This window comes from Gymnogyps californianus, chromosome 18 (assembly GCF_018139145.2).
Source record: "Gymnogyps californianus isolate 813 chromosome 18, ASM1813914v2, whole genome shotgun sequence".
NCBI lineage: Eukaryota > Metazoa > Chordata > Aves > Accipitriformes > Cathartidae > Gymnogyps > Gymnogyps californianus.
The window spans coordinates 3,751,520-3,763,862 of NC_059488.1; the positions used below are offsets into that span (position 1 = coordinate 3,751,520).

At 49.2% G+C, this 12,343-nt stretch overlaps 1 protein-coding gene across 1 annotated transcript in view; it reads left to right on the forward strand.

The window, feature by feature from the left end:
* Positions 1–11,926, forward strand: part of PAPPA (pappalysin 1) — a 183,625-nt gene extending 171,699 nt beyond the window's left edge. The window contains exon 22 of the mRNA XM_050908005.1: positions 7,831–11,926. Coding sequence (XP_050763962.1) covers positions 7,831–7,938 — 108 coding nt within the window. The 3' untranslated portion in view covers positions 7,939–11,926. The remainder of the gene's footprint in view (positions 1–7,830) is intronic.
* Positions 11,927–12,343: the final 417 nt, after the last annotated feature.

The following is a 12,343-nucleotide window of genomic DNA, read 5'->3' on the forward strand; positions in this document are numbered from 1 at the left end:
AAAGACCTCTTTTGAATGCTACAGACGGCAACGAATAAATTCAGTCATATTCTGGGCATAAATTCGAGGCAACTGCAGTCAGCAAGCGGGAAAAAGAGACATTCATCAGCTTAATTATTCGTTGTGCGCTAATTGATCAGCGTCCCCTTGCAGCGGGCGAGAAGCGAGGGCTGGCGCAGGGACTAGTGCCACCCAAGGAAGCCGGGACGCGCGTCCTGCGGCGCCTGGCAGTGCAGCCCCGGGCAGGTGGGCTGCGTGGGGAGCAGGGGCCGGCGGCAGGGTTTGCAGTCGGGGCAGAGGACGGGGCTGTGCTGCTCACAGCTTGCCCTGTGCATGACCCAGGAGCAGCTTTGAGAGACAGGAAGGCCATTGCCGGCCAACCTCCAAGGGAGAGAAAGCTTCTGTTGTGTATCTGGAGGGGATAAAGTCTTCCGTGAAGGACAAAGCAAAATCCCATCTCCTTTTAATCTTCCTACCCTCCTGACCCAGCACATGTTGCCAGCTCCCTTCTGCCTGGCTGCTCTAGGAAGCTGCTTCTTGCTTTGTATCCTGCCGCAGATAAAAGAAGATACTATTTTTTAAAACGTTAAATACGTGACACTGCTAAAGTGAGAAAAATAAATAACCTGGGCATAACTGGCTGTCTCTGGGCTGGCGGCCGCCTGCGAGGAACTCCTGGGGTGTGCGGCATTGCAGGGAGAGAGGCTATGGCTATTTCTTTCTGATCCATTTCAGGAAATCTTCTCTCCAGTCGCTGTTCTCCTTCGCTTCTTTTCTCTTCCCCTTTACAAGTTTTCCCTGGACACAAGGCTGTCTAGAAAGGCCTCGCAGAAATCAGAAATGTCTCTCTTTAGGCTCTGCTTATTTACTTGGTTCCAGACTCGGATTGCAGATTTGCTTAGTTGAAGATCATGCAGTCTGGTCCCTGCAGATTTAAATACGCAGAATTTGCTGTTTTAAAATTCCCCCAGCTTAAACCATTTGAAAGGGCGAACTTTCATCTGTCTTTCCTCTCTGCCTTTCCTTTTCGTCGCATAAGGGGTAAACCTACAGCTCCCATGAGAAAAACCTGTCTCACTCAGTTATCACTCAGGTTTTCCCTCAACTGCTTTGCCCCATAGCACTTAGAAAAGAAAAAGAAAAATTGTCCCACCCCTTCAGCCTCTTGACATTTCTATCCAACACCTTGGAGAGGAAAACCAGCAAGTGCCTCGGCGGAAAACAAATGAGGACTTGCGGTAGATAGAGGACCGTGTGGGATTCATCCAAAGCTTTGCTTATCTAAAAGATAGGCAAGTTATCAAAACCTCTTCAGAGACTTTATGGCCGACAATTCAAGGCCTAAAGAAAGGAGCTTTGAACTGAGGGGCTGCTGCTGGCTCCAGCAAGGATTTCCAAAGACTGTCCCTGTCGCCCCAGAAAGGGGGGTCTGCTGCACTCCTACCCCTAAGACAACAGAAATAACCACTTCTCGGTATTCTGGAGAAATCAGCGCCTTCCCCCAGCTCTCTGACTGCAACACAGACCTGTCTTGGGGAATCTCAGGTCTTGCTCCATCGGCAGAACATGGTTTTGAGGCAGTTCACGCAATTAGCAGCCTAAATGACCACCCCGGCTGAGGAAATTCTGCTTATCCAGAAGAATTGATGTTCCTGCCACGATGCTGCTCCCAACAACTTGAATGTCCCCAGCTGGGTGTGTTTGTCAGCTCTATAATTAGCTGGCGAGATACAATGAATGGTGGGTGAGCACGGAGGAAGGAAGGATACAATGCGGAGTGTTGCTTCATGCCTCTGGAAGCGGCTGAGCGCTGCTGCGTGCCTCAAGCACGCTGGTTCACCCAGGCGTGTGGGTGAACTCACTTACCCATGAGCTGTTGGTCGCAGCCTCAGTGGCTAGCTGTTTGCCATGTGAGGAGCGTTTTCAGTCATGGTTGGTTGGGATGGGAGCTTATTTTGGGGCTCAGAGCTTGGTTTCATAATCGTTCAGGGAGGCTTTCCAGGCGGCGATAAATTAAAAGCAGTGATGGTAGTAGCACATGTTGCCTATCCTGAGAGAACGTTCTTGGCTTCAAGGGACATGGGGCTTCCCACAACATACAGCGTTCCCAGGGGATGTGCTAGTGGAGGGTGTTTGCTTTGCTATCCGACCTCACTTCATTAGCAAGTGTTACAAAAACCAGCGAACAAACCTTCCCTACTCCACCGCCAGCTATTTGGCCTCTGGGTGGTCTGGCTCCTATTAAATCTTTGGTGATTATTTAGACTAATTACATTCATGTTTGCACAATCAGTAGCACGAGCGTAGGAAGCACAGCTGATTGCTGAGCAACTGAGCTCCATGTGGTTTGGCAAACGGGCTCCCTCGCTCTGCTCAGCGGGCAGGCGGGGATGCGGGGATCCGTGCGGGCAGGGCTTTCCCAGGGATCCCTGCTGGCTTTGGGCCATCCTGCTTCCACCGGTTCTGGTGAGGCTGCTCCCCATTTATACCCGATGGAGAGAGAGGGGCATCTGTTGGGTTCAGCTGAGCTACGCCTTGTTAGACCATGTTCGCCGGCTTCAGTGGGGGAAAGCCCAGTTTATGGCGTGGCAGTTAAAAAAATTCAAGCCTTTAAAACTGTATGTGCTGCATGGAGAGGAGGTTTCTTGCGAGCTTCATCTTCACCTTTCCCAGGCCCTCTGGAGCAGTGCCCTAGGTGTGAACCTGCATACCAGCCCCCAGAGTTAAAAGGGGGCTCGCTCTTGTTCTGTTATCTCAAAACAGCCCTGGTGACCTAAATGCCGAAAACCACTGAGAAGACCCTTACAAGATGCATTTTTGTCCCACACGGGCCTTGTCAGGGAACAAAATACTCCCCAGCATTTGAGCTGCGAGGGTCTCGGGAGGCGCGGGGCTGTGACACTCAGCACGGCCTGCCACGCTTATCTCGACATGCCACGCTCGCCCGCAGAGGCTCTGTCTGCAACGGGGCCTTCATATTTCCAGTTAGGCTTGTCTGGGAGATTTCGCAAACACTTCAGGGCTGAAATCTAACAACAGGCTGTTTCCCAACACTTTGCAGCCCTGCTCCCCCCGCCTCCAACCCGGGCCCTTCCCCAGGCCTGATTCTGCCTGCCCTGGTGCTGCTGTGAACCAGCCCCAAGTGGATGGGAGGTACAGCTGGGTCAGCCTGATACGAGCCTGTGTGAGGGATGAGCTCCGACCCTTTGCAGAACTGTTTCCCATCCCTCCCTGTGCCTGTCTGGGATTTCTCCTGTCAGCATTCCCACCAGTTCCCTATAGACTGGCCTTTCTCAGCAGGGATCTGTCTTGGGATGTCACCAGCCTCTTCAGATAGGTGCCGTGTAGCGAGGATTTGTGGCCTCTCACTCATTTCATGACCTGGATCCTAGTTCTGCACTGGTCTGTTGTATCGTTGTCTTTGTTCCCATAGTCGGGAGCATGGCATCAAGGACAAATGCGGCCCTGTTTCCAAGAGGGAGCTTGGGTTTTATCCAAGGTCTCATCGCCTAGCGTGGGAGAGGATGCTTAGCGCTCCCGTACCTCTGTGCAGAATGGAAGTATGGGTTCATACGCTGCGCAGCATGGGTGGTGAGTTGGTCGAGGTGGAGGTGTCTCAGACCTCCTGTGCGTTACACCCCAGATGTCTGTGCTAGCCTCCTGCCTAGCCCGTCAGCCTACACCTGCTGCAATTGCTCCTTTAGGTTCAGAGCAGGGTGCGGCATGCAGGGCACGCTCCTGGGGTGACGGACACGATTTAGGTTGTGTCTGTTTTCTCTTGAAGATAGATAGGTCTGAGGTCCAGTGTGGTTCAGGTGTGACCCACATTCCCCTGAGTGCTGTCGATCCACGCCGTGGCTCTGTTCTGTATCATCTCCAGGAGATGTGTGTGTGTGTGTAGGGGGTGCGTGTAGGCGTGCGGAGCTGTGTTCTTCAGTTGTGCCTTTTTCAACCTATTTTAGTTAGTCTGAGGAGAAAATATGCTGCACTACTTTATCAAATGACCAAGCCAGGCCCTAAGCTCAATTTTTAGCTTTTTCTCCCTGCGCTCCTAGATATTAGCCAGGTTTTCTACAAGGGGAGATAGATGTAGGTGAAATGCAGGACTTGTCGTGTGGAAGGAAGAAAAGCCGATTCTTTAATACTGGCTTTACAACGGGTATATCTGGAAATTTCAGTACAGGTCATATATTCTGTTAATGAGTTGGGCTTTCACAGACCTATTTAAAAAGAAAAGAAGCAGTTAATCTTGGAGTATGTATATCTGGGCTCCACAGCTAAATGGGCTATCATTCAGAAAAAGGTTCAGCATTTATTATTTCTAGCACATCCAGCAGCTTTATTCATGGCTCTGTGCTCCAGAGGGCTATTGCTCTACGAGCCCAAGGCAATAGACAGTCCTTCTTCTAAGGGGTTTTATGGTTTCGCTGAGTTGGGTACTTGTGACAATCCTAGTAGATGCTGTGTGTGGGTTAGATTCCCTAAATACCTGTGGAAGTCAGGTCCTTGGGGAACTCAAATGTGTATTTGTTGTAGATGTTGTTTAAAGTGGAAACCCTGTATTACTGCTAAGTGTTTGGAGAATTTTGTCTTGTCTAATATGACTGTGGATGTGCTCATTACCCGTAGAAATCTCTGCCTTTTCACATAATAGAAAACGGATCTCTGGAGCTCACTGCCATAAGACAAAACAATTCATCTAGCTGGACAATAGCACTGTAAAAATCAAATTGCATAAAAAAAAACTCTGTAAGGGACATAGAGTGAGTAAGGCTAATCTGATCAGGAAGAAACCCTCTTACACTCAGGCTACCCACTGCTGTGAACTGCTGCTGAGCCATGAAACTGCCCTTGGGGCCACGGCTCTGCCCCAGAGAGAAAGCTTCTGCTCTTCTGCCTATGACCACTATTAGGAGACCATGGGGTTTCTAGAGGACAACACACGGCATGACATTTCTTCTCTAGTGGCTCCGTCTCATCAGAAATTGGCTGCAATGTAGTAGCGATCTAGTCTCTTACGTGCACCTTTTGTTCAGGTTGCTCCAGTGCTGAGCACACGCTTGCAGTGACCTGTAAGAAAGCAAAGGGGAGAACGAGGGACTGACAAAGAGAAAGGGGAGGGGAGGGAATGAAGAAGGTGGATCACTTCAAGGCAAGATCAAACTCATGCCAGTTTGGGTTTCTAAGGCCACTATTTCAGCACAGCCCACAGAGTAGGTTAGGGGAATGTGAGCTGGTAGTTTGGAGACACAGTCGTGCAGGGCCTTCAGTCTTGGCTCTGATATTCCCGCAAGTGAAATGGTAGCATTTTTGGGATCTCCGTGCCTGCAACACGTTTCACTGTCCCACTTATGCATGGACAGCAGCAGAGACAAAGTGCAGTAGGATGTCACGGCTAATTTCAGCCACTTTACTGACATGCCTGAGTTGGGGGTGTGGTTGTCCTGTGTTCAATGCAAAATGTGTATCCAGCTTCTCTGTGAGCCTGTCTCTCCTTTGAATGCAGGGGCCACTTACTCGCCTTTGTTAGACTGTTACAGACAAATGCAGTGAATCCAGGCCAGGGAGAGGAAAAAGCTCGATCAAGACAAATGAAAGAACCAGGTTCCCAGGTCTCACCTCCAATCAGTAGCTTCCTTGTACAACAAGGAGGATTTTTTAAAGTCAAAATCATTGCCAAATCCAGATTGAACTTAATGATTCCGGATAAAAAAATAAAAATAGGGGATAACTCCAGACATACTTAAATGTTTTGTTTGAGCATTTTCTAAGTGAAATAAGTTTTTATTTCAGGACATAACTTTTGCTCCAAAATAGTCTTTTTTATTTGTATGTCCTGGAGGGAAAGGTCAAACCTGAACTGTAGCAGATAATCTAAACCAAAATGTTTCCTTCTACATTGAACAAAAAAAGTCAATTTTTTTTCATGTATCTTTTCTTTTTTCATTTCCAGTATTTTAATTCAGTCATTAAACAATCCCTCTTCAGCCTCCTCCCCAAACCCTATTGTTTGCAGACTTCTCTGTTTTCCTATCTAAGAATATTCATAACACTGTGATATGAGACAGTCCTGCTCTGGCTGGCTTCTGTTGGATCAAGTGACCCTTAAGCTCCTATTGTTTTCTGCAGTTTATAAACTTCTTTAGTTTCCAATTATTTGAATTCATTTGCTTTTAACTTTTTGGACTCTCTCTTCTCTTTGCAACCTCCACATTTGCACAATTGTAGATTCAGATTATTCACTGGTTGGTTATTTAGCTCTTAAGTCACCAAGGCTTGATGAAGAGTCATCACCCTATTCTACCTGGAGGGTCAGGTCTTCTGGAAATGAAGTCAAAAGCGAGGGGAGGAGGCTCTCTAAACCCTGATTTGGTGATGAGCGTTGGCTATTTAATGCCTCTGTCAGCATGTCCTTGCCTTAGGCTCCCCAGTTGTGAAATAAAGATCCACACCCCTCCATCCTGTTCTTGTGTGCGTCAGGAGAAAGGCATGCTAGAGATGGACATGCAGGGACACGTATGGAAGGTCTAGGTGGAAATGACAGCTATGTGTTCACGCACAGTCCCTGGTCCACATTCCTAGATGTGCTGTTAATGATACATAGGGAGCAGGCAGACCCAGGCTTCATAGCCTGGAGAAAAGTGTTTATGAAAGAGAGAGCAAACATGTGGCAGCAAAGCCAAAGGAAGCAGACGGAGTGCGCGCGTGCAGCCCTCACCAGGAACATTTGAACAGGTTGTGGCACTGTCTTGGAAGGAGAGTAAAGGAGGGGAATGAGGTCATTTGCTCAGTCTGTGCAGATGGGAGAAATTCTTGGGAATTCACTTCAGGGCAAGCGAGACACTGTTCCACTGCCACCCCCTTTTCTTTATGTAAATACTATGATGCAATAGGCCAAAATCCACTTCCGCTAGCCAGGCACTGCAGGCTATTGTTTCAGCTCCTTCCCACGCGTCTCCAGAGAGATCACGGACAGATGACAGATCATGCACGTAGCAGTCTCTCACTTGCATTCCTTTGCTGTTCCTCAGTGCCTGTTAGCTGCATCTCTTGACCTTGAACGCACCAGGTATTTAGAGAAGTCTCTGCTGAACTGCAGCTTCACTGGTCTGCTAGGTAGTGTTTGGTTCAGTTCCTGAGGAATTGAAACCAAGAACGTTCATAGTTAAATGCACAAATGGACTTAGGCACAGCAGCAGCACTGAAGCCATAGGGCCCTATTGCAAAATGATACCCTGCAGAGGGGAGATTATGGCCCAGGAGTAGGGTTCACCAAAACCCCCAAGCTGGAGGCGGGTAGGAGTGCTACGGGGAGGCTGGAGTTGGGACCTGCTGGACCCAGTAGTGTTTGCTGAGCATTTGAGTTGGTCATGTGAGATGAGGGTTTTGTAACTTTGCTGTCATTTAGTGTTTGTAGCCTTTGGGGTAAGGATAGCTTTTCAGAAGAGGCTGGCAGTGTAATGTGATCCAAGCGTTGTGGTAAGTACCCCAAAAAGCCCCAGAGTTGCCTGAGAAGTACATGTCTCCCCAGCCAGCTATGTTCATGTGCTTGATGTGAACTGTTAAGGGAGTATCTGCTGACCAGTAACTGCATGAGTTGAACAGGTTCTTCTTTACACTTTTCACAGCCTTTCTTATGGACAGGTAGCTCACCTGAGGCCTCAGTGCACCACCAGCTCAGCACTAAAATAAATCACACAAGAAAAAGAACACAGCTGAAGACTGCAGCTGATCTCTGAAGATATCACTCCAGAGGTCTTGTTTGTTCTCCAGGGTGCTGCAGGTGTGTTCCCTCCTTCATGTCTTTGTGTCTTTGGTTTCCTTCCCCAGGTTACTCCCTTCCCTATGTCCTGTGACCTACAAGGAGAGTGTGCTTGCCGGGACCCCAACGCCCAGGAGCACAATCAGAAAGACCTCCGTGGCTTCAGTCTTGGGTAATGCCAAGCGACATGGAATGGAGGACCACACTGCTCAAGGCAGGCTAGGAGAGACACCACATCCCTTTTGGTATCGTTTTTAACATTTAGCTGCTCAACTGGATGGCATTTCTGCACCAGGGACCCTTAGAATTCAACCAGTCTGCCTTTAATTTTTGTCCAAGGAGAACTCAAAGTAGGGGTTTATGTATTAACTATATCTTAAATAGTGATGACAAGAAACAACCAAGAGTCAAGTTGAGAAGACTTTCATGTATCAAAACAGCATGTTATGCCCACCTAATTTGAACAGTTCATATCTAGATTCAAGGCGAGAAACAAGCTATTTATGCACACATATTTATAGAAATAAGTAGAGAAAGAGAGAAAGAGAGATTATGATCAACGCAAGAACATTTTCCCCTCTCCAGCACTCACAACTCAGACCGTTCATGGAAGAGGCTGTGCTCTTGGAGGACTCCAAGCTGAGCCTTTTCTGATGCTGAATGCCAAGGTATCGCATGCTCGGGGCACTGACGTTGGGGTGGGATCTCCACAGGGCTGTGCCTCTTGGCAAGTGACTTGCCAGACGCCCAGCCAGCTCGAGACGTGGGATGCATCTGCTCCTCACAGGAACGCTACTTCCAGCCAGGGAGCTCAGCAGACTGCAGTGGCCTTTCTGTACAGCTCCTCCTTCTCCCCCTGCCCTCAAAACACCAACAAAAAGTCCCCTCGTAGCCTGCCTGCAAGCTGCAGGGCTGCTGGGACTTTTCTGTGTGGAGATGGGCAGGTGGTCCCACGGTGGAGTCAGGGAGTGGGGAGTCTAAGGACTGGCATCAAGGAATGTGGATGATTGCTTCTGAGGAGCAGAGAGGGTAACTCGCGCCCGCACTTGTCATTTGAGCATGTCTGCTGCTGCTACTCCTGCTGCTATGTCCCATACAACTAGTTTCCTTACTGTGTCAGGACAGGGTGAAAAACAACCCCATGCAACCAAACAGTCTGCCTTAAAGCTTACCTACAACCTGCCTTTCAAACCCTCTGGTCTCTTCCTCAGCATTGGGGCAAGAAAACAGGACACCAGCCAGCCAAAGGAATCTGCTTTCTGGTCTCCACCTAGCCAAGTGGTTCTCTAGACGTCCTCCACCCACCTCTTATGGTGGTCTATATCGAACAACCGCTTCATGCTCCTGTTTTCTCAGGAGAGGGGAAGAGGAGGAGGAGGTACATGCTATGGGGAAAGGACTGCAGGAGACAGTATTAGAATTTTGGCCGTATTTGTCAGTATTAAGCTGCCAGGCCAGTGGGTCAGACACTTTTGATACATCAGGAGCTTAGCTGCTTGTAATCTTCCAGAAGGAAGGGCATTAGCTGCAGCAGACCTCACACTTCCCTGTTGTATAGCTCCATCCTTCTGTTTCATCCCAGAGGGGAACGTGTTGTGCCAGACCCTTGGGGACTCATTTTGTCATAGGGTTCATCATGTTGAGTCACTGAGATGCCCAGTGCATCTAGTGCTGCTGCTACAACCCATCCCACGGAAATCCCAGAGATCTTTCCAGTGCAGCTTGGGCTTGTCTCCTGCTGCTTCAGGCTCCTGCTAGGAAAAACACACATCCAAAAGAGCGTCCTTCCAAGTGTTAAGTCTGTCTGTTCCTTGGGACTCTCCTGACTTGTACAATCTACTGGCTAAAGACAGGTTGGAAAGATTTTTTCCTGCTCCTGCTTGATTGAACATTTAGGCACTCTAGCAAGGCAGAAGGGTAAGAGGAGGGGTCATTTAGCTCATGGAGATGGATGTAAAAATGGGTAGGAGAACTAGAAATGGAAAACTGACAGAGTTGTAGGTGCAAGGAGCCAGGCTCTTGTCACCCGCTGTTGGGGTTGTTTCTATCAGAAAAAAACAGATAGATCTCAAGAATTAAAATGTAAAGGCCTGGAGAGGTGATTGTCATAAGAAGGTGAGGAGCTCTCTGTTGTGAAGCTCCTAGTTATTCCCAGAGAAGACGTGGCCATGGGAGCTGTGCAGATGGCTCTGCCCCCACCGTGCGGGGGTATACAGGAAAGGGAGGCGCAGTGGGATCAGGGCTCCTTCCATGGAGGTAGGCTGAACGTCCTCCAGCGTAGAGAGCAGTGGCAAAAACTGGGCCTGGGCAAAACTTCCACTTTTGCCCCTTGCATCTAATTAACAATGGAAGTAAATAACTGTGAAAAGGTTGCTTCCTTCTGGTCCCTTCGTCCTCCCTTTTTGTGTTGGCAGTTTGTTCATGTGCCATCCAGCCCATCAGAAGAGCTCACAACCTCAAAAGCCTTTCAGGCTGCCAACGCATCATGTCCTCAATGCCAGAGGCATCTTGGCATGACCTCCCCCCTCCACCCCACCTGGGTTTCGCCCTAGCAAGGAGCCTCAGTTCAGGTCCTGCATGCATCCTGATGGCAGCTCAGATTGCAAAATCCCCTTCTCAGTCATGCAGCTCAGCACGGAGGAGATTTTCCATGTGCTTTTCCCACCTAGGACATTGCCCAGGAGAGACAGGTCTGTAGAAGCATTATTGCCACTTGCTGCTGTGGGCTCCCAGGAGCTCAGGGCCTGCTGAGCTCCTCTGCCCAGCCAGGGCCAGCCTCTGCTCGCCGAGTTGGAGTCCTTCTCAGCTCAAGGGAGACAGTGGCCTCTTGCTAGCACAGCCTCACACCTCAGCTTCACTCCTGCAGTTGGGGGGTGACCCAACTCCCTTTCCCACAGGCAGGCTTTCCGTGCTGCTATTTGATTTTTTTTCCAGCTGCCATGTTGGCACTGTCCATCTCCTCCAACGGGGCTGACAGAACTGGGAGCAGAAGAACTTCTGCTCTGAGTCATATTAAATCCAATGGCATTTTTTTTCCATTGGGAGAAGATTGCATTGTGGCAAAGCTTTGCCCTCTGGGTTTAAGGTGCTGTACTGTGCACCCAGGGGGATGCAGAGAGGGGAGCCGTGGGACATGGACACCTGCTCAGCTCTTATCCCCTGTGCTCCCACCCTGGGGCAAGGCCAGCTGGATGGTCTTGTAGCATCTACCACTGTAAGGGCCTTGAATGCCCAGTGGAGTCCCTAGGAAAGACCCCTTCATGACTGTGGTGGCCATTGAGTAGGAGGTGAGAGGGACATTGCCCACCACCTCCACCCACCGAGCCAGTGGTGTAGGACAACATCAAACAAGAAGTTTGGGGGAACAGGAGAGCGTGCTCATGCTGATGAAATTTAGCTGCTCGTAAAGTCTGGGTCACATTAGTGCCAAGATCTTCTCTGTCACAGATAGTGAGCCAGGGCTGCACCCTACCTGGGGCCACCAGCCAGCCTCCTGGCTATGGGTGCTGCCCAAGGCCAGCAGGAGGGAAAGCTGGAGCAGAAAGCGGTGAATGGTGCACGGTGGGGTGGGAAACTCCTATCAGCTGCTACCCCTCTCCCTCCCCACCCTCTCGCAGACGGGCTGAGCTGGTGTCCTCGGGCTTTTCTTGCATCTTCCGCTGTCCCCCCCAGGCTGAGAAAGGAGGTTGGCACCAGAGGAGTCTTGGAGTCGGGTTCCAGCTACCTCCCTTCCGGTTTTGGTTTCACTTGGTTGTAACTGTCGGTTTGTTCTAGGTTTTACCTGTGTTTAAGAAGAAAAAAAAAAAAAAAAGGAAAAAAAAAGAGAAAAAAAGAAAACCCAATAGCCAACAAAAGTTTCTTGCTGCAACTGATTCAAGTGGGGGAAAAAATAACAAGCGAGGCTTTACAGAGAGGAAGAAAAGAAAAAAAAAAAAACAAACATGAAAAAAGGAGAAAAGAAAACCCGCATAATCCAAATCCAAGAAGAGCAAAGCCTATTTTTGTGTGTTTGAAAGGAAAACACTGATTCTGCCAGCTGAGTAGAGAGCTAGATACTTAAGTGTAGATTTCCCTAGAAGTACCGTGAGGTTTTATAACATTGTCTGGTTTTGTTTTCCTTGTGCTTTGTGATAAGTCCAGGAACTAAGGCTAAGGTATTTTTTCCCCTGGTATATTGTTGTTTGTGGGGGAGGGGGGCGGAGTTTATTATTTTTTTTTTCCAGATTATTTTTTTAAGTGTGTATTTGTGCTTATTTTTACATTATCCAACTGTACATACGCATTTAACCAGTATTTCACTGTGCTCTAATTACTGCACTCAGAAGCACTGCACAGTCTGAATCCCGAAGAGCTGCGAGAGACTGGGAGTGAGGGGGGGGAAGGAGAAAGCTGCTACGTGAGCGGACAGGTGATTCCCGTGAGCGGGAAGCGGGGTGCCGACCGTCCCCTTCCCGCACTCCAGCCCGTCATTTCCATTTGAGGCCAAGCTAGAAGACAGGAGGGGATGGGGTTAAGTCAGCCGAGGCTGGGATGCTCAAACCCCTTTCCGAGCTGGCGATTTGGCCTTTGAACTTTTTTGGA